Source organism: Coregonus lavaretus (genome assembly GCF_964263955.1).
Source record: "Coregonus lavaretus genome assembly, chromosome: 21".
Classification (NCBI taxonomy): Eukaryota; Metazoa; Chordata; class Actinopteri; order Salmoniformes; family Salmonidae; genus Coregonus; species Coregonus lavaretus.
Window position 1 is genome coordinate 34,464,252 of NC_140008.1, and position 23,418 is coordinate 34,487,669.

General features: G+C 43.2%; 1 protein-coding gene across 1 annotated transcript in view; it reads left to right on the forward strand.

The window, feature by feature from the left end:
• The window catches only part of LOC311149143 (receptor-type tyrosine-protein phosphatase F-like), a gene marked incomplete at its 5' end in the record, with an annotated part of 221,916 nt that overhangs the window by 43,003 nt on the left and 155,495 nt on the right, over positions 1 to 23,418 (forward strand). The window contains one exon of the mRNA XM_084186230.1: positions 20,888 to 21,033. Coding sequence (XP_084042356.1) covers positions 20,888 to 21,033 — 146 coding nt within the window. The remainder of the gene's footprint in view (positions 1 to 20,887; positions 21,034 to 23,418) is intronic.

A 23,418-nucleotide genomic window follows, 5' to 3' on the forward strand; every position in this document is an offset into this window, starting at 1 on the left:
GTGACAGATCATGTGACACTTAGATTTCACACAGGTGGACTTTATTTATCTAATTATGTGACTTCTGAAGGTAATTGGTTGCACTAGATCTTATTTTTTTCATTTCACTCCACCAATTTGGACTATTTTGTCTATGTCCATTACATGAAATCCAAATAAAAATCAATTTAATTACAGGTTATAATGCAACAAAATATGAAAAATGCCAAGGGGGATGAATACTTTTGCAAGGCACTGTAAATTGACATACTGAAAATGTAATTATTCCTTAATTTTTTGCATTGTACACATTCTTCTAGAATCTTAACATTATTTATTACATATAATGAGGTGCTATCTAGCCTAAAAAATTGGATTTACAGAGTTTTAGGAAACTCATACACTCCTATAAGCCTCACTGAAACTTCAAACATATCCATGTTCAACCCTGAAATGCCATAACTATACAACAGAACAGATGTACAGGAATGACATTTACTCTCGCGGGTGGCTAAAAAGAACTACCTGAAAGCCGCTCCCCAACTGATGCCACGCCTCTTCTAATCTGACCTGGTGAGTCATAGCTAAATAACCCAGCATCAATAACCCATCATCCCAACTAAGTGATCCAACTGGCTGGGTAAAATAACCCAACGTTGTGTTCTGTCCAATAATGACCCAAATTGGGTTGTTTTTAACCCCTAATTTTTTCAAGTGTAGGGTGCCATTTGGACACAGGCCATGCCTGTTATTTTACCTTTATTTAACTAGGCAAGTCAGTTAAGAATAAATTCTTATTTACAATGACGGCCTACACCGGCCAAACCCGGACGACGCTGGGCCAATTGTGCGCCGCCCTATGGGACTCCCAATCACGGCCGGTTGTGATACAGCCTGGAATCGAACCAGGGAGTCTGTAGTGACGCCTCAAGCACTGAGATGCAGTGTCTTAGACCGCTGCCCCACTCGGGAGCACTTAGTTCTGTGTAAATGCAGATTAATGGCTATTTGGGTAAATTCAGTATTCACTCTGTCCTGGAAAGCTCTCTGGGGGTGTTATTTTGGATGCAGAGGTATTTTCTGGTGATGAGTTGCAGGGAAGCAGGCAGCCCTCATCCTTTCTCTATTCTCTCTCTCTATCCCCCCTGCCCTCTCTCTTTCTCTTGTTCCAAGGCTGTAGGGACAGAGAGCTAATGACTCCAGATGTTAGGAAAGCCTCCCAGCTGCACTCAAACTCCCAGCTGTCCCTCTCTTTCTCTCCCTTCTCCTACCACTCCACCACTGCTATGTCTAATCAAAGGTAGTGCATTATAGGGAGCCATTTGGGACAACACAGTTTTTTTTCACCTTTATTTAACCAGGTAGGCCAGTTGAGAACAAGTTCTCATTTACAACTGCGACCTGGCCAAGATTAAGCAAAGTAGTGCGAAAAAAAACATCAACACAGAGATACACATGGGATAAACAAAACATACAGTCAATAACACAATATAAAATCTATATACAGTGTATGCAAATGTAGTAAGTGTGTGCCTACTGTGGTGTGGAGAGATCCGTCTGCTATCACACCCAATCCCTAGGGTGCCACTACAGGCTGTAGCAGTGTGTGTGTATGCAGAGTGAAGAAGTGCGTGCGTGTGTGTGTGTGTGTGTGTGTGTGTGTAGTAGCCTGAGACAGGTGTGTGTGAGTGACTCCAACACAGTGAGGACAGAACAGTAGCTACACCTCTTTCCCACTGCAGAATGATACTAAACTAGACTGAGCAGAGCAGAGCGACCATCGTCCTAGATAATGTCCTAGGATGCGTCCTCTCCGCAGGGAGCACTAAACACAATGTTTCCTCGCCTCATTTGGTTTTATTGCCTGGCTCCTACTATAACAGCTTCTGTAGATGCAATGCATGCCAATGGACCAGTCTGTCTGTCTACTGGCTCCTGTAGAAGATACAGTATGCCATTTAGCAGATGCTTCTATCCAAAGTGATTTACAATATAGTTAGTGCATACTGTACATTGTCAGAACCATAAAGCTTTCTGAACATTAATTATGTTTAGTACATGTGACTGTGATCCCTGCAGGAATTGAACCCACAACCTTGGCATGTTTGTGCAACAGGCTTACAAACTGAGCCACACATGACCGTGAACGCATGCAGCCTGGGCTACTGTACTGTCTGTTTATACTACACTCCCATGGGTTCAGGGTCAAAGGTCATTGGCTGTGTGCACTCTGTGTACAACTCTGCCCAGACCAACCCTGAGGGGTCCTCAGACAGCAGTGTGTGTTTTAGGCTGGCAGTCATTTTGGGGAGCTTTTATGTTGATCCATTCCGTTTTGTTGTTGTGGATGTAATAGAGATCCACCTAATCTTTACAAAATCCAGATTATCTCTCAACTTTTCCATCTGTCTGATTATACATAATATTCTAAAGAAGGGATTGTTATGTTGGGTGCCACTGTACTGTGGAATAGTTTGTGTGTAGCTAGCAGTTAAAATGTGGAGAGGGAGTTGAATTGTATTCTATTTCTAATACGTTGAATTGACACCAGATCCCCAAAATCTGCCTGCCATTTTAACAAACATATGCCTAGTGCCTTGCACCAAGCATCTACCACTAATGCAATCAGAGTTAGACAGCTTAACTCTGACTTCTGATAATGGCTACACTACAGACTGAATCCAGACAGATACTGCCCAGAAATACAGGATCGATTAATGCCTTTTACTGAGGTGAATCGTGTTTAAGCTCAAATTGAATCTATTTATGATTAAATGGTGATCACACGATTAAGTATTTATTACTTTGGAGAGAGCGGACGCTGTGCACTCAATATTCATGGCAAGCTTGCATACCCCTTACAAGGATATGAACACATAATGTGTTATGAAACATTTTCCGCATGGTCAATTGCTTTACCTTCAATATTCACACAGTATTGTTCTCCCCTTGAAGTGGAAGAGGCCTGTCCTTGAAGAATGTATATAGGAGGTAAAACGTTCCTATCCCACCTCTCTCTCTCACCTCTCTCTTACCTCTACAGTCTTAGAAAAAAAGGTGCTAAGTAGAACCAGACAGGGTACTTTGGTTTGTCCCCATAGGGGAACCCTTTTTGGTGCTGGGTATAACCCTTTGCAGGGTGTTCTATCTAGAACCCTCTACATAGGGTTCTTCAAAGAACCCCCGGTATATGGTTCTACCAAGAACCATTTTATCATCTAAAGGTTCTTCCTAGAACCCTCTATGAACAGTTCCACCAGCCTTATTAGCCTTTAAAATGTAAATATTTATGACAATACATATACTGTATAAGGCTTTTCTTTGAGGGCCTAGTTATACTCTAACACAGGGGTGTTAGGAATCTCCTGGTTTATAGGCCACATCAGGCTTACAAATCACATTATGCTGGCTTGCAAAGTGATGTGTAATTCCTATTGGAATCCAGTTAGGATATCCAACAAGTAGAATTGTTAATCACCCCCAACCTGCATTCAGAATAACTGCCCGGGTAGGGTAGATTGAATACTGAGACTACCTCGATCATCAAAACAGGAACAACCATCTCAGTAATGGGTGCAATAAATCCAACTACTAACAGATTGGATTAGTTTAGAAAAATATATGTTATTTATCTTTGTGTAGCATAAAATTAATCAACCGATCAATGCAAAAAACAACAGATATAACAGTAAAACAAACAATTCTGAAAATATCCCTGCAATAAAACAGTTCAGCATAGTCACAGGGTCACGTGTGAATGTGGTGGAGAGAAAATACACGGCTGTCAGTCAGATAAGCGTGGGGCTGAAGGAGAGGGAAAGCAGAGCACGTTTTACAAGCAGAACACGTTTTACATTTAAAATGTCATGACCCAGGGGTCAGGCTGTTGTGACCATACAAAATAAATAGCTAAATAATGGTGTGAACTCAGCCTCCTCTCAACCTCTATCCCCCACCGCGTCCCCCTCTCTCTTGCTTGCTCACACTCTTTCTCTCGCTCGCTCTTCATCTCTTTCTCTGCTCTCTTTTCCTCTTACATGGTGTTTTAAAGGGCAACCTTGTCCTCCTGAATACTGCCCACTCCCATCCCCAGTGACATCACCTTCCTTCTCTTTCTGTACTACCCAATTGGGCCATTCCTAGACAGCCATTCTGAAGTTGTTTTGTTGTTGTTGTGACACTGTGCCAGTAGCAAAATATTGATTCAACACCTCCAGTGGACTGCAGATGTTTATATTTGAGGACAGATATAAGAGTAGAGGTAGCTAGCAGACAGACAGACAGACAGACAGACAGACAGACAGACAGACAGACAGACAGACAGACAGACAGACAGACAGACAGACAGACAGACAGACAGACAGACAGACAGACAGACAGACAGACAGACAGACAGACAGACAGAGATATATGTGTGGCCCCGTGTAGCTCAGTTGGTAGAGCATGGCGCTTGCAAAGCCAGGGTTGTGGGTTCGATTCCCACGGGGGGCCAGTATGAAAATAAAATGCATGCACTCACTAACTGTAAGTTGCTCTGGATAAGAGCGTCTGCTAAATGACTAGAATGTAAAATATATCTATACTGTCCCTTAGTCTGCAACTGTCCCTCAGAGACTGGGCTGTGTTCTTGTTTCTTTTAGCCTCGGTTTGTGGAGGGGGAAGAGTAAAACTCGGTTCCCCAGCGGAATTACACATGGTGGTGCACAAGCAAATGAGCACGCTTATGTCACGGTATTACTGTAGTTCCCTCAATGTAGCAGGTTTATCAAAGGAGTGTCACTTTCTCAATTAGATTAAGATGAAACAAATCATACTGTCGAACAGAAGACATATATCTTTCATATCTCTCATTATATGTGCCTCGAGAGAGCAAGAGAGAGAGAGCACTGTGGCTGCATTATCACCATGGCTGTGTCTAAGGAGGGTGTAATTAGTTCATCCACTGTATTGTCTGTGTGTGTTGTGCAATAGCATAGCCCTCCTTATGGATCCCACTCACTGTGCTGTATACACACAGGGACCTATTAGAGACAACGGTTAGATATGTAGTGTTGTCTATGATGATGATGGCAGTGATATGAATTCTATATTACTTCATGGGATTTGTCATAGCTCAAGCAGTGTGGGTTTAGGACTTAGTATAGTTCCAATGGACAGTATGACATACAGTATATGTATGCCTCTTGTTTAGCATGTAATCGCAAAGGGAAACAATGTGAGCTAAACTAGTATTGTCAGCCATTATTAATGGAGCCAATTTACATACAATAAATAGTTTACAAACTTGCTGTTTCCGAATACCCATATTTGCGTCCTAAATAGTAGGCTGTTTGAGTGTGTGAAAAAATTAAGTTTAATAGTATGCAACATTTCAAAAAATATAGTATACCTTAAATTCCTGGATGTCATACTCTTTGGCTTTGACAACAGCTGTTCAATTAGATATGGGGATGCACTACTGAAATCAAAAAAATAACGGGAAACAACGCAATCGCGCATGATTTTCGAAAATCGAGTATGGTTTAAATGCCAGGATGTTATACCAATTTTGTCTTTTCATCTAGTAGAATTCGATGCACACTTTTGCACAATGCATTGAAAGAGGTGGGCTGTGAGTGATAGGCCATAGTTCTCTTCAAGCAGCCAAACAACAAAACTAGGCTATTTAATTGGGAAGATGCCGAATAGCAAAGCTTCTGCGGTGGTGTTACAATGTAGGCTAAGTCGTTTTTGTTCTCCTTAAAATAATCCCAAGAATTGCATCGTAGGCTACATCTTTGAAAGTTTTTATTTTTCTACCCAAAGTGGATTTCTGTTTTCTCATAGCAAAGTGTTTCTTGTTCTCTTGGCCTTCGTCAGAGCTTTTAAACAAAATACTAAACCATCTTTTATTTCTGAACATATCGACACCGGGGACTCGGGATGTGGCTGCGTTATTGATTTCATGTTAATCAGGCCTTTTCATTTGAACATATGGATTGTTTTAGTTTTGCAGGCTAGGCTAGGCTACCTATTTAATTATTTAATTTATGGATCAAGGCTTAGCAGTCATTCTGATCTCGTTATGTTGCTGTCCAGCGGTTCTGAATTTGCAATGCACCCGACTGTCCACGTTTTTCTGTGCAATAGCCTTTTGATTTGAACATTTGCAAAGTGTTGGTGTGTGTACTAGGCTATTTGATTAAATGTATATATGTTACAGCACTTTGGTTTCACTAATAAATATGTTGAAATGGAACCAAATGATCTGTTTCTGTTTTCAGTCCTTTTTAAATAGGATTGATGGGCTATATGTGCTACGGTAGAAGTCAAATGTGATAGTCTGCCTGTAACCAGCCTGAGTAAGCTTATTACTCCATTCCAATTCTATTCAGAGTTGAGAGAAATTTATCAAATTGGAAATGAGCTGTTATCAGGCTTGTTAATGCGATGCATGTCTGTTGAATTTGGAATAATCCACCCGCACTCTGCCCGCCCCACCTACTCAGCCAGTCAGGAGCCGCTACTGCATTGCGGTCGTGGTATACTGCATACTTTTTACTAAACGGTACGTGCTAAATAGTATGTGACGATGAATACATAATAAGCAGGTTAAGTATGTAGTACGCTAGTATGGGTTTCGGATATGGCCACTGTCTTCAGCTGTATCCACTTAAAGTGAGAAGAGGTGCAATGTGCTTTGAATGACTCAACTCACAATATTGTTTCACGTGTGTGTGTGTGTGTGTGTGTGTGTGTGTGTGTGTGTGTGTGTGTGTGTGTGTGTGTGTGTGTGTGTGTGTGTGTGTGTGTGTGTGTGTGTGTGTGTGTGTATGAACTGCATGTGAAAAGTGCATGCCTCTGGGTGGCCCAGCTCGGTCTCTCACATAATACCTTGTGGGGTGTGTTGTGTGAAGAGCAGCCACAGACCACAAACCACAGGAGAGGAACAATAAAGGCAGGGACAGGAGCCTGCTATAGTATCATCTCAGGTGTCCCCCAAATGGCAGCCTATTCCCTATATAGTGCATTACCTTTACACTACACATAGGGGATAGGGTGCCCTATGGACACTGGTCAAAGGTAGTGCACTATATAGGGAATGCGGTGCCATTTGGGACGCAGGCAGAGTCTACAGAGTCTACAGAGCGGAACATGGCCGCCATTATATCACAGGACAGCACAGAGCGGCGAGGAGAGCTCAACGCTCGCTTAGGGTCTCTGTCAGAGTTACAGCGTTGAAATAAGCACTCCGTTTAGGAGAAACGCTGACGCCAGGAGGATCTTTTGGGGCGAGGGATGGAGGGAGAGGAAAAAGGGAAAAAGGAGAGAAAGAAGATGGGTAACTACACTACAGTCGGCTTTGTCTCACTACCCCCTACATCTAGCGCTACATCTAGCGCCCACACATTCCATTTTATGCACCCTCCGTGTCCCTTCCTCATCCTACAAATACGGTGGCTGCGTCCTTAGTATAACCCTATTCCCTAAATAATGCAGTACTTTTGACGAGACCCCAATGGGCCCTGATCAAAAGTAGTGCACTATTACGGGAATAGGCTGCCATTTGGGACGCTTTCTGTAACTGCACCCAAACACAGAGACACTGGCATACACAGCCCTCCTGCTCTCTGAAAACAGGCCAAGGCCAGACATAGCTCTGCATAATGCATTTACTGCTAAGAGCAGAGGTACACACACACTCACACACACACACAAGTTGAGAACCCTGACAGAATACTACACACTCATAAAAAAAAGTGCAAGTTGGAACCAAATAAGGTTATTGAGAGTGATGCTATTATGGGAACCATTTTAGGGTCTCTAAAGAACCATAAATGTGACTGACGGGCTCAATTCGGTCTTATATAGCAAAATTTGAAATTGTGTTTTTTACATTGGATAAAAATAGAGACTCAGAGCTAGAAAATGGTATATCATACACTACAGTTGAGGAACAATGGGAAAGTAGTGCTGCTTTGAAAGTTGATACATTTGTAACTTCCCTTTTGAGAAAATGGCCCTTGAATGTTTTGGTACCTACTGGAGAGCTCTTTGTCTACACCCATTCAGCATCGTTCACACACTTTTAAGCTTTAGCCCCACCCATCTCTTTAAGGATTCACATGTGAGGCTATGTACTAAACAACAAAACATTTCAAGACTAAAGGCTGGCTTATACCATGGGTGTGTTCGGAAACTTAATCTGGATTGAGCTCTGGACATTCTGAAACTCAGAGCGTTGTCAGATTGTCCGTTCGTAAATGCAGAGCATTTAGCTCTTGGAGCGTTCAAAGCGCACACTAGACACTGGCTGAAAAGTAGGGTTGATCCGAGTGTTTTGACCTATCAACAGCAGTCAAGCACCCAAGCTAACTGGCTAACGTTGGCTAGCTTGCTAGCTACTTCCAGACAACAAATGAGAAAACAGCTCACTCTGACCATTTTACTCGCCCTAGCAGAGCAGGTTAGGCTGTTTGTGTGTTATCCAGAGCGTTGGTGACTGCAACTGTGCTGTTGGCAACAATTTAATTACGCTTTTTTGCCAACGTTTACTGACACCGGCCATATTCAACGGGTGTTGAGAGTTTGTAAATTTGTCAGTTATCCTGCACACTTGCACACTCAGACAACAGTGCTCTGAAATCGGAGTAAATAGCCAGAGCAAATTTACCAGCTATGTCTATTGCTGCAGTGACATCAAAAACATTATATTGAAATAGTTACTTGCATAGTGGAGTCATTTGTTTAGAAATGTAGCTAGCTAGCTAAACAATTAACAATAATCCCAACTCATAACGTTACTACCCTGCAAGAATCTGCAGGTAGCTAACCAACTAAGTTCAATGTTAGCTAGCTAACATTAGGCTATAACTAGCAATGCAAATGGCTCTGAGATACTAATAATATTACTACACAGATCATACACGTAACGTTAGCTAGCTATCCAACCAGCTAATGTTAGCTAGCTAGCTAACAGTACACTTTAACCTAAAATGAAAAATACTTTGACAAAATTTGACACGTGTAATATCTGAAAATGTAGCTAGCTAGATTATCTTACTCATATACATGGATGGACGCTTCGCCATCTCTCTCATGGATGCCATGGTTGCCCTTAGTTTTGAAGATGTAATCTGGAGACAGATGTTGTAAACAATAGTCTTCTGTGTGTTCTCTTTCGACTCCCTCTGCATATTTGCACTCAAACGGCAGAATTTTATCCACCTCCTTAGCTATCATACTCGAATTCCACTGATTTCAAAACTCGGTCCTCCAGAAAGTGGAGAGCAACACTTATGCTGTTCTACTACTTGTTATCTTTCAAAAAAGCCACATTAGAAGGGATTCCCTACACATACTGACCAGCTCATATTATAGACAGTAGCGTGCTACATGGCAGACCAATCCAAACTCATCTCTCGGCATGTCCAATCAATCACATTTTATTTATAAAGCCCTTTTTACATCAACAGATGTCACAAAGTGCTATACAGAAACCCAGCCTAAAACTCCAAAAAGCAAGCAATGCAGATGTAGAAGCACAGTGGCTAGGAAAAACTCCCTAGAAAGGCAGAAACCTAGAGAGGAACCATGCTCTGAGGGGTGGCCAGTCCCCATCTGGCTGTGCCGGGTGGAGATTATAACAGTACATGACCATTAAGGCCAGATTTTTCTCCAAGATGTTCAAACGTTCATAGATGACCAGCAGGGTCAAATAATAATCACAGTGGTTGTAGATGTTGCAACAGGTCAGTACATCAGGAGTAAATGACACATGGCTTTTCATAGCCAGGCAATTTGAGGTTGAAATAGCAGGTGTGGTAGAGAGAGAGAGTTGAAAACAGCAGGTCCTTGACAAGGTAGCAGGTCCGGTGAACAGGTCAGAGTTCCATAGCCGCAGGCAGAAGAGTGGAAACTGGAGCAGCAGTATGGAGTCTTTAGGCCAGGTAGTCCTGAGGCATGGTCCCAGGGCTCAGGTCCTCCGGGATGGGAGGGAGAGAGAGAGAATTCGAGGGAGCATACTTCAATTCACACATGACACCAGATAAGACAGGAGAATAACACCAGATATAACAGACTGACCCTAGTCCCCCGACACATAGACTATTGCAGCATAGATACTGGAGACTGAGACAGGGGGGGTCGGGAGACACTGTGGCCCCGTCCGACGATACCCCCAGACAGGGCCAACCAGGCAGGATATAACCCCACCCACTTTGCCAAAGCACAGCCCCCACACCACCAGAGGGATATCAACAGACCACCAACCTACTACCCTGAGACAAGGCTGAGTATAGCCCACAAAGATCTCCTCCACCGCACGAGCCCGAGGGGGCAACAAACTGGACAGGAAGATCACGTCAGTGACTCAACCCACTCAAGTGATGCACCCCTCCTAGGGACGGCATGGAAAGCACCAGTAAGCCAGTGACTCAGCCCCCGTAACAGGGTCAGAAGCAGAGAATCCCAATGGAGAGACAGGAACCGGCCAGGCAGAGACAGCAAGGGCGGTTTGTCGCTCCAGTGCCTTTCCGTTCACGTTCACACCCCTGGGCCAGACTATACTCAATCATAGGACCTACTGAAGAGATGATTCTTCAGTAAAGACTTAAAGGTCGAGACAGAGTCTGCGTCTCTCACATGGATAGGCAGACCATTCCATAAAAATTGAGCTCTATAGGAGAAAGCCCTGCATCCAGCTGTTTGCTTAGAAATTCTAGGGACAATAAGGAGGCCTGTGTCTTGTGACCGTAGCGTACGTGTAGGTATGTATGGCAGGACCAAATTGGAGATATAGGTAGGAGCAAGCCCATGTAATTCTTTGTAAGTTTGCAGTAAAACCTTGAAATCAGCCCTAGTCTTAACAGGAAGCCAGTGTAGAGAGGAGTAATATGCTCAATTTTTTAGTTTTTTAGTTTTTTTGGTTCTAGTCAAGATTCTAGGAGCCGTGTTTATTTAGGGTTTTATCCAGGTAGCCGGATAGTAGAGCATTGCAGTAGTCTAATCTAGAAGTGACAAAAGCATGGATTAGCTTTTCTGCATAATTTTTGGACAAAAAGTGTATGTTTTTGAAATGTAACGAAGATTGAAAAAAAGCTGTTCTTGAAATATTCTTGATATGTTCGTCAAAATAGAGATCAGGGTCCAGAGTAACGCCGAGGTCCTTCAGTTTTTTTTTTTGACGACTGTACAACCATCAAGATTAATTGTCAGATCCAACAGAAGATATCTTTGTTTCTTGGGACCTAGAACTAGCATCTCTGTTTTGTCCAAGTTTAAAAGTTAAACATTTGCCGCCATCCACTTCCTTATGTCTGAAACACATGCTTCCAGGGTAGGCAATTTTGGGGCTTCACCATGTTTCATCGAAATGTAGAGCTGTGTGTCGTCCGCATAGCAATGGAAGTTAACATTGTGTTTACAGTTAACATTTTACCAAGAGGTAAAATATATAGTGAAAACAATAGTGAATATTAAAGTCACCAAAAATTAGAATATTATCTGACATGATTACAAGGTCCGATAGGTATTCAGGGAACTCAGTGAGGAACTCTGTATACGGCCCAGGAGGCCTGTAAACAGTAGCTATAAAAAGTGATTGAGTAGGCTGCATAGATTTCAAAAGACGAAAACGCAGTCATTTTGGAGGGGTTAAATTGACATTTGCTATCGTAAATGTTAGCAACATCTCTGCCTTTGCGGGATGCGCAGGGGATATGGTCACTAGTGTAACCAGGAGGAGAGGCCTCATTTAACACAGTCAATTCATCAGGCTTTAGCCATGTTTCAGTCAGGCCAACCACATCAAGATTATGATCAGTGATTAGTTAATTGACCATAACTGCCTTGGAAGTGAGGGATCTAACATTAAGTAGCCCTATTTTGAGTTGTGAGATATCACAATCTCTTTCAATAATGACAGGAATGGAGGAGGTCTTTATTCCAGTGAGATTGCTAAGGCGAACACCACCATGTTTAGTTTTGCCCAACCTAGATCGAGGCACAGACTTGGTCTCAATGGGGATAGCTGAGCGGACTACACTGACTGTGCTAGCAGCAGACTCCACTAAGCTGGTAGGCTGGTTAAAAGCCTGCTGCCTGGCCTGCACCCTATCTCATTGTGGAGCTATAGGAGTTAGAGCCCTGTCTATGTTGGTAGATAAGATGAGAGCACCCCTCCAGCTAGGATGGAGTCCGTCACTCCTCAGCAGGTCAGGCTTGGTCCAGTTTGTGGGTGACTCCCAGAAAGAGGGCCAATTATCTACAAATTCTATATTTTGGGAGGGACAGAAAAGAGTTTTCAACCAGCGATTGAGTTGTGAGACTCTGCTGTAGAGCTCATCACTCGCCCTAACTGGGAGGGGGCCAGAGACAATTACACGATGCCGACACATCTTTCTAGCTAATTTACACGCTGAAGCTATGTTGCTCTTGGTGACCTCTGACTGTTTCATCTTAACATCGTTGGTGCCGACGTGGATAACAATATCCATATACTCTCTACACTCGCCAGTTTTTGCTTTAGCCAGCACCATCTTCAGATTAGCCTTTATGTCGGTAGCCCTGCCCCCTGGTAAACAGTGTATGATCAAAGGATGATTATTTTTAAGTCTAATATTGCAGGTCGCCAATGACTAGGGTTTTCAATTTGTCAGAGCTAATGGTGGGATGCTTCGGTGGCTCAGACCCCGTAACGGGTGGAGGAGAGACCTGAGAAGGCTCGGCCTCTGACTCCGACTCGTTGCTTAATGGGGAGAACCAGTTAAAAGTTTCTGTCGGCTGAATGAGCGACACCGGTTGAGCATGCCGACAGCATTTCTTTCCAGAAGCCTTGAGAAAATTGTCCAGCTGCGGGGACTGTGGAGGGGATTTCTACTACTATCTGTACTTACTGGTGGCACAGACGCTGTTTCATCCTTTCCTACACTTACATTGCCCTTGCCTAACGATTGTGTCTGAAGCTGTGCTTTCAGCGTGGCTATCCTCACCATAAGGCGATAGTTATCCTGTATATTATGAGTACATCGACTGCAATTAGCTAGCATAGTGTTAATGTTACTACTTAGCTTCGGCTGGTGGAGGTCCTGTAGAACCATGTCCAGATAAAGCGTCCGGGGTGAAAAAGTAGAATGAAAATGTTGAGCGAGGGGAAAAAATATAAAAATAACTAAGACGTTGGTAAAATGTGTTAAATTGAGATAGATTAAATGGTTTTAAAAAGGTAAAACCGTCAACTTTGGCAGGTAGCCAAGCAGCAACAAACAGCGTAGCACAGAGACAAGTGACGCGCTCAAAACGGAAGTGAAAGCCCACTCATTATCTCAGCCAATCATGGCTAGCGGAAAGGTTGCTGTCTTTTTCCATGTCTAAATCAACTAGGCTCGTAATTTATCAATCTTATTCGTATTTACAGACGGCATACAGGTTTGTTATTAAGGCACATGAAAGTTCACATGTTCCAGAAGGCATTTCTGCCAAAAAACGCATTTAGATTTATTTTTAAAAGTTTACGTTCAAATGGCTCTCCTGTGAAGTAGTGACGCGTTTCCTGAAACAAGTCACAAATGGGATGGTTCTTTGAATAACCATACAAAAATCCCAAACCAGAAATGTTTTAAGACAATACAATACATATTTCATAAGACCTTCTTTTGAGGATCTAGTTTTACCGTGGCCTGTGAGAGAATGGCGCCGACAGAAAGGGCTGCCTTGCTTCTAGCTCTTAGGAAACTTTGCAGTACTTTGTTTTTTTATTTATTATTTGTTACGTTATTAGGTAAAAAATGTTTTGTGTTATTACATACAGCCGGGAGGAACTATTGGATATCAGAGCGGCGGTAACTCACCAGCACCACCAGCATTACGACCAGGAGTACGACTTTCCCGAAGCGGATCCTTTGTTTGCACCCCCCAGGGCAATTGAACTGTTTCCAGAGGCCGATCCAAAACAACGCCGGAGGAGAGGTACTCGGAGCGGTCTTCTAGTCCAATTTAGGAGGTGTTCACACCACCCACCGCTTCCGAGTATATTACTCGCTAATGTCCAGTCTCTGGATAATAAAGTAGACGAGCTCAGGGCGAGGGTTTCTTTCCAGAGAGACATCAGAGATTGAAACATACTCTGTTTCACGGAAACATGGCTCTCTCGGGATATACTGTCCGAGTCGGTCCAGCCAGTTGGGTTCTCAATTCATCGCGCAGACAGGAATAAATATCTCTCCAGGAAACAGAAGGGCAGAGGTGTATGTGTTATGATTAACGACTCATGGTGTAATTGTGATAACATACAGGGTCTCAAGTCCTTTTGTTCACCCGACCTAGAATACCTCACAATCAAATGCCAACCGTATTATCTCCCAAGATAATTTTCTTCGGTTATAGTCACGGCCGTGTATATCCCCCCTCAAGCCAAAACCACGACGGCCCTCAAAGAACTTCACTGGACTTTATGCAAACTGCAAACCACATATCCTGAGGCTGCATTTATTGTAGCTGTGGATTTTAACAAAGCAAATTTGATGAAAAGGCTACTGAAGTTCTATCAACATATCGACTGCTGCTAAAACACTTGACCACTGCTACTCCAACTTCCGGGATGCATACAAGGCTCTCCTCCGCCCTCCTTTCGGCAAATCTGACCACGACTCCATTTTGCTCCTCCCTTCCTATAGGCAGAAACTCAAACAGGAAGTACCCGTGCTAAGGACTATTCAACGCTGGTCTGACCAATCGGAATCCATGCTTCAAGATGGTTTTGATCACGCGGACTGGGATATGGTCAGAGTAGCTCCAGAGAATAATATCGACGTATATACTGATACGGTGACTGAGTTTATCAGGAAGTGTATAGGAGATGTTGTACCCCCTGTAACTATTAAAACCTACCCTAACCAGAAACTGTGGATAGATGGCAGTATTCACACAAAACTGAAAGCGCGAACCAACGCATTTAACCATGACAAGGTGACTGGGAATATGGCAGAATAGAAACTGTGTAGTTATTCCCTCCACAAGGCAATCAAACAGGCAAAATGTTAGTATAGGGACAAAGTGAAGTCGCAATTCAACGGCTCAGACACGAGACGTATGTGGCAGGGTCTACAGACAATCAAGGACTACAAAAGGAAAACCAGCCACGTCATGCTTCCGGACAAGCTAAACACCTTCTTTGCCTGCTTTGAGGATAATACAGTGCAACCGACTCCGCCCGTACCAAGGACTGTGGGATCTCCTCCGTGGCCGACGTGAGGAAGACATTTAAGCGTGTTAACCCTCGTAAGGCTGCTGGCCCAGATGGCATCCCTAGCCTCGTCCTAAGAGCAAGCACAGACCAGCTGGCTGATGTGTTTACGGACATATTCAATCTCTCCCTTTCCCAGTCTGCTGTCCCCACTTGCTTCAAGATGGCACCATTGTCCCTGTACCCAAGAAAGCAAAGGTAACTGAACTAAATGACTATCGCCCCGTAGCACTCACTTCTGTCACCATGAAGTGCTTTGAGAGACTAGTCAAGGATCATATCACCTCTACCTTACCTGCCACCCTAGACCCATTTAAATTTGCTTACGGCCCCAATAGATCCACAGACGTTGCAATCGCCATCACACTGCACACTGCCCTATCCCATCTGGACAAGAGGAATACCTATGTAAGAATGCTGACTATAGCTCAGCATTCAACACCATTGTACCCTCCAAGCTCATTATTAAGCTTGAGGCCCTGGGTCTGAATCCCGCCCTGTGCAACTTGGTCCTGGACTTCCTGACGGGCCGCACACCGGTGGTGAAGGCAGGAAACAACACATCCACTTGGCCAAGCACACCTCCAACTCAATCATCAAGTTTGCAGACAATACAGCAGTAGTAGGCTTGATTACCAACAATGACGAGACAGCCTACAGGGATGAGGTGAGGGCTCTGGGAGTGTGGTGCCAGGAAAATAACCTCTCACACAATGTCAACAAAACAAAGGAGATGATTGTAGACTTCAAGAAACAGCAGAGGTTGCACCCCCTATCCACATCAATGGGACCGCAGTGGAGAAGGTGGAAAGCTTCAAGTTCCTCGGCGTACACATCACTGACAAATTGAAATTGTCCACCCACACAGACAGTGTGGTGAAGAAAGAGCAACAGTGCCTTGTCAACCTCAGGAGGCTGATTAAACTTGGATTGGCACCTAAAACCCTAACAAACTTTTACACATGCATAATTGAGAGCATCCTGTCGGGCTGTATCACCGCCTGGTACGGCAACTGCACCGCCCGCAACCGCAGGGCTCTCCAGAGGGTGGTGCGGTCTGCCGAACGCATTATCGAGGGCAAACTACCTCCAGGACACCTACAGCACCCGATGTCACAGGAAGGCCAAAAAGATAATCAAGGACATCAACCACCCGTGCCACTGCATGTTCATCAGAAGGCGAGGTCAGTACAGGTGCATCAAAGCTGGGAGCGAGAGACTGAAAAACAGCTTCTATCTCAAGGCCATCAGACTGTTAAATAGCCTTCACTAGCACATTAGAGGCTGCTGCCAATATACATAGATTAGAAATCACTGGCCACTTTAATAAATGGAACACTTGTCACTTTAATAATGTTTACATATCTTGCATTACTCATCTGATATGTGCATACTATATTCTATACTATTCTACTGTATCTTAGTCTATGCCGCTCTGACATTGCTTGTCCATATATTTATTTATATATTCTTAATTCCATTGTTTTAATTAGATTTGTGTGTATTGGGTATATGTTGTGAAATTGTTAGATATTACTTAGATATACTGCACTGTCGGAGCTAGAAACACAAGCCTTTCGCAACACCCGCAATAACATCTGCTAAACACGTGTACAGTTGAGGTCGGCAGTTTACATAAACCTCAGCCAAATACATTTAAACTCAGTTTTTCACAATTCCGGACATTTAATCCTAGTAAAAATTCACTCTATTAGTATTTGGTAGCATTGCCTTTAAATTGTTTAACTTGGGTCAAACGTTTCGGGTAGCCTTCCACAAGCTTCCCACAATAAGTTGGGTGAATTTTGGCCTGTTCCTCCTGACAGAGCTGGTGTAACTGAGTCAGGTTTGTAGGTCTCCTTGTTCGTACACACTTTTTCAGTTCTGCCCAAAAATGTAATGTAGGTTTGAGGTCAGGGCTTTGTGATGGCCACTCCAATACCTTGACTTTGTTTTCCTTAAACCATTTTGCCACAAATTTGGATGTATGCTTGGGGTCATTGCCCATTTGGAAGACCCATTTGCGACAAAGCTTTAACATCCTGACTGTTGTCTTGAGATGTTGCTTCAATATATCTACCTAATTTTCCTTCCTCATGATGCCATCTATTTTGTGAAGTGCACCAGTCCCTCCTGCAGCAAAGCACCCCCACAACATGATGCTGCCACCCCCCTCCTTTACGGTTGGGATGGAGTTCTTCATCTTGCAACCTACCCCCTTTTTCCTCCAAAGATCACGATGGTCATTATGGCCAAACAGTTCTATTTTTTTCATCAAAATAAATCAGCCAAGACCTCAGAAAAGAAATTGTAGACCTCCACAAGTCTGGTTCATACTTGGGAACAGTTTCCAAACGCCTGAAGGTACCACGTTCATCTGTACAAACAATAGTGCGCAAGTATAAACACCATGGGACCACACAGCCATCATACCACTCAGGAAGGAGACGTGTTCTGTCTCCTAGAGATGAATGTACTCTGGTGCATAAATCCCAGAACAACAGCAAAGGACCTTTACATTAAAATTTTCGTCATTTAGCATACGCTCTTATCCAGAGCGACTTACAAATTGGTGCATTCACCTTATGATAGCCAGTGGGACAACCACTTTACAATATTATTATTTTTATTTTTGGGGTGGGGTAAGGGGGGGTAGAATGATTACTTTATCCTATCCCAGGTATTCCTTAAAGAGGTGGGGTTTCAAGTGTCTCCGGAAGGTGGTGAGTGACTCCGCTATCCTGGCGTCGTGAGTGAGCTTGTTCCATCATTGGGGTGCCAGAGCAGCGAACAGTTTTGACTGGGCTGAGCGGGAACTGTGCTTCTGCAGAGGTAGGGGGGGCAGCAGGCCAGAGGTGGATGAACGCAATGCCCTCGTTTGGGTGTAGGGACTGATCAGAGCCTGAAGGTATGGAGGTGCCGTTCCCCTCACAGCTCCGCAGGCAAGCACCATGGTCTTGTAGCAGATGCGAGCTTCAACTGGAAGCCAGTGGAGTGTGCGGAGGAGCGGGGTGACGTGAGAGAACTTGGGAAGGTTGAACACCAGACGGGCTGCGGCGTTCTGGATGAGTTTTAGGGGTTTAATGGCACAGGCAGGGAGCCCAGCCAACAGCGATTTGCAGTAATCCAGACGGGAGATGACAAGTGCCTGGAATAGGACATGTGCCGCTTCCTGTGTAAGGCAGGGTCGTACTCTTCGAATGTTGTAGAGCATGAACCTACAGGATCGGGTCACCTTGTGAAGATGCTGGAGTAAACGGGTACAAAATTACCTATATCCACAGTAAAACGAGTCCTATATCGACATAACCTGAAAGGCTGCTCTGCAAGGAATAGACCACTGCTCCAAAACCGCCATAAAAAAGCCAGACTACGGTTTGCAACTGCACATGGGGACAAATATTGTTCTTTTTGGAGAAATGTCCTCTGGTCTGATGAAACAAAAATAGAACTGTTCGGCCGTAATGTCCATCGTTATGTTTGGAGGAAAAAGGGGTTGCGTTGCAAGCCGAATAACACCATCCCAACCGTGAAGCATGGGGGTGACACCATCATGATGTGGGGGTGCTTTGCTGCAGGAGGTACTGGTGCACTTCACAAAATAGATGGCATCATGAGGAAGGAAAATTAGGTGGATATATCGAAGTACCATCTCAAGACATCAGTCAGGAAGTTAAAGCTTGGTCGCAAATGGGTCTTCCAAATGGACAATGACCCCAAGCATACATCCAAAATTGTGGCAAAATGGCTTAAGGACAACAAAGTCAAGGTATTGGAGTGGCCATCACAAAGCCCTGACCCAAGTTAAACAATTTGAATTCATTGCTACCAAATACTAATAGAGTGTATGTAAACTTCTGACCCCACTGGGAATGTGATGAAAGAAATAAAAGCTGAAATAAATCATTCTCTCTACTATTATTCTAACATTTCACATTCTTAAAATAAAGTGGTGATCCTAACTGACCTAAGACAGGGAAGTTTTACTAGGATTAAATGTCAGGAATTGTGAAACACTGAGTTTAAATGTATTTGGCTGAGGTGTATGTAAACTTCCGACTTCAACTATATATATATATATATATATATATATATATATATATATATATATATACAGTTGATTGACATTGGATGTCCTCTTTCTCTCTCCCAGGCATGCCCTTATTTGTTTACATTTACAAAAATGTATACAATTCCTGTTTTTGCTTTGTCATTATGGTGTATAGTGTGTATATTGAGGGGTGGAAACACCTTCCTAATATAGAGTTGCAACCTCTTTTGCCCTCAGAACAGCCTCAATTCATCGTAGCATGGACTCTACAATATGTCGAGCATGAAAACCCAACAGCGGTGCAATTTTTGACACACTCCAACTAGTGCGCCTGGCACCTACTACCATACCCCATTCAAAGGCCCTTAAATATTTTGTCTTGCCTATTCACCCTCTGAATTGCACATACACAATCCATGTCTCAATTGTCTCAAGGCTTAAAAATCCTTCTTTACCCTGTATCCTCCCCTTCATCTACACCGATTGAAGTGGATTTAACTAGTGACATTAATAAGGGATCATAGCATTTACCTGGTAAGTCTATGTCATGGAAAGAGCAGATGTTCCTAATGTTTTATACACTCAGTGTAGCTAGCAAGCAAATCAAACAATATTTGGATATAGTCATCAAGTTTATCCCCTGAAATGTAGCTTGTTAACTAGACATATTGACGTGATCTGTTATTAGCTAGCTAGCCAATTTGACGTGGTCCATCAATCAGTGTAGCATAGCTGTCATGTCTGTCAGCTGCAATTGTGATTATTAAACACTCTTAAAAACAATGTTGGAAGGGGGATAATATTAGCTAACTTCGCTAGGTAGGCCTAAGTTGGTTAGAGATGGTCTCCTTACTACTATGTTTAGCCAACTGTAAAAGCCAACTGTAAAAAAATAAAATCCACCAGTAGCTTGCAAAGTAAACATTATCAGTTAACCGTACATCGGCAAATGTGCCCTTCTTCTGCTTGACAGGCAGAGCCCACAAAATATGGGAAATTCACATTAACCAATCATACTTGTCAGGTAGAGTTCACTTTTATTTTATTTCACTCAAATATCCAATTCATGATGGCCAATATTGAGATATCGTCAGGTTACCCTTATCTATCTGAAATTACATGATCAAGTGATGTTTACTTGCTGTTACTTGCTGTATAACTCCGATGATAGTGCAACATAGTATGTAGGTTGCCATGGAGATTTAATATGACGGTGTGTCATCCCAGTTACAGTAATTGTGTTCCGTTTGATACCTCCTCCTCTGAGATATGAGATAGAGACTGCATCCTAAATGACATTCTATTCCATATTTAGTGCACTGATTTTGAACAGGCACATAGCACACATTGTTACTGCCTGAACATCATCTGGTAGGGAAATATGAATACCCTGTAACCTGCCCAGAGCTGCCTGCACCTGTGTTGTTGTGGTCTTTCTTTTGCTTTTGGTCTTCATGGTCCTACTGTATGTATTCCTAACTTCTACCCTAACTTCTACCCGGTTCAGTCAGCAGAGTATCGGCCTCCTCTCTGAGACTGATAGTTTTTCCATGCCACTGTGCTGCTGCTTGCACTTTGGGACTTAGTTAGAGATTTGATTGATTGACATTGGATGTCCTCTTTCTCTCTCCCAGGCATGCCCAGTTTCATCAAGTCTCCAGACGACCAGACAGGTATTTCGGGAGGCGTGGCGTCCTTCGTATGCCAGGCGGTGGGTGATCCCAAGCCACGCATCACCTGGATGAAGAAGGGCAAGAAAGTCAGCTCTCAGCGCTTTGAGGTCTACTATTGTATTTTATTTATTTATTTGACAAAGATGATGTACAACAGATATTTCACCAGATTTTAGCTACATAGCTAATCCTCACCCATAAACGAGAATGGATTAGCTTGCCCGTACAGAGAAGGTTGAGAAACACTGTAGGAAGCCCAAGCAGACATACTATACCTTTCCTAATTACATTACCAGATTCATTCATATCCACATCCTTGTTTCAAAGCAGCACTCAACCACATGGAGTCTGTCTGTCTGTTTCAGTTGTCAGTTCAGTGACCACCTCCCTCTCTCGCTCTGTCTGCCTTTTTTTCCACCAAAGAAGCACCTGAAGCAATCCGAAGGTACGCCACCCTGCTCAGACAAGGCTGACAGGCAGACAGACAGACAAACAAACAAACAAACAGACTGGCAGAGAGATAGACCAGCAGGCATGTGCACAGATCGGGCTCAACCAGTGCTCGAGTACCTGCCCTTTTGCCCTCCTATCAGCTCTGTGGATTACTTTCTTTTATTTATAGTTTCTTTAAAAATATACATTACCAGTCAAGTTTGGACACACCTACTCATTCAAGGGTTTTTCTTTATTTTTACTATTTTCTACATTGTAGAATAATAGTGAAGACATCAAAACTATGAAATAACACATATCATATAGTGACCAAAAAAGTGTTAAACAAATCTAAATATATTTTATATTTGAGATTCTTCAAATAGCCACCCTTTGCCTTGATGACAGCTTTGCACACTCTTGGAATTATCTCAACCAGCTTCATGAAGTAGTCACCTGGAATATATTTCAATTAACAGGTGTGCCTTCTTAAAGGTTCATTTGTGGAATTTATTTCCTTCTTAATGTGTTTGAGCCAATCAGTTGTGTTGTGACATGGTAGGGGGGTATACAGAAGATAGCCTTGTTTGGTAAAAGACCAAGACCATATTATGGCAAGGACAGCTCAAATAAGCAAAGAGAAACGACAGTCCATCATTTACTTTAAGACATGCTTCATAGAGTTCAAGTCACAGACACATCTCAACATCAACTGTTCAGAGTGGACTGTGTGAATCAGGCCTTCATGGTCGAATTGCTGCAAAGAAACCACTACTAAAGGACACCAATAAGAATAAGAGACGTGCTTGGGCCAAGAAACACGAGCAATGGACATTAGACCGGTGGAACGTTGTCCTTTGGTCTGGGTGAACGAATGATCTCCGCATGTGTAGTTACCACCGTAAAGCATGGAGGAGGAGGTGTTATTGTGTGGGGGTGCTTTGCTGGTGACACTGTCTGTCATTTATTTAGAGTTCAAGGCACACTTAACCAGCATTGTTACCACAGCATTCTGCAGCAATACGCCATCCCATCTGGTTTGGGCTTAGTGGGACTATCATTTGTTTTTCAACAGAACAATGACCCAACACACCTCCAGGCTGTGTAAGGGCAATTTTACCAAGAGGGAGGGTGATGGAATGCAGCATCCGAAGACCTGGCCTCCACAATCCCCCGACCTCAACCCAATTGAGACGGTTTGGGATGAGTCGGACGGCAGAGTGAAGGAAAAGAAGCCAACAAGTACTCAGCATATTTGGGAACTCCTTCAAGACCTTTGGAAAGCATTCCAGGTGAAGCTGGTTGTGAGAATGCCAAGAGTGTGCAAAGCTGTCATCAAGGCAAAGGGTGGCTATTTGAAGAATCTCAAATATAAAATATATTTTGATTTGTTTAACACTTATTTGGTTACTACATGATTCCATATGTGTTATTTCGTTGTTTTGATGTCTTCACTATTATTATACAATGTAGAAAATAGTAAAAACAAAAGAAAAACTTTTGAATGAGTAGGCGTGTCCAAACTTTTGACTGCTACTGTATATTTTAAATGTAATGAATTGGACATCAAACTATCTCATTTCATGTATCTTGAATCCCGATTTCACTCATCTTGTCTCTAGTTAGTAGCCTACTAGGAGTCACTGGCACTAGCTTGCTTACAATGAGTGATGAATGTGCTGTTGCAGAAAATAAATAGGCCAATGCAACAAAATACTAATCTAAATGTTCTGATACATAAACAGTTTATATATTATGAATTTGGAGTTATGAATAATGGGACCAAGGGAATAGCCCCTTCAGTGAAAACCCAGCCTATCTGGTACTCTAGGCAGGCTCAAGTGAATGCTCAAAGTGATCAAAAAATGTCAGATACTATTTGAACCCAGGTGTGCTCCACTGATACAGATCCAGTCATTCGAGTAAAGAATGTTCTGGAATGTTCAGGAATGTTCTCTTCCTGTGATGTGGATGTTTGGGTCAGCCACTTCCCACCTCAGCGGAAGGACGTTTAGGAGACCTCTGACCTCTAATTCTTTACCCCCCCCCCCCCCCCCCCT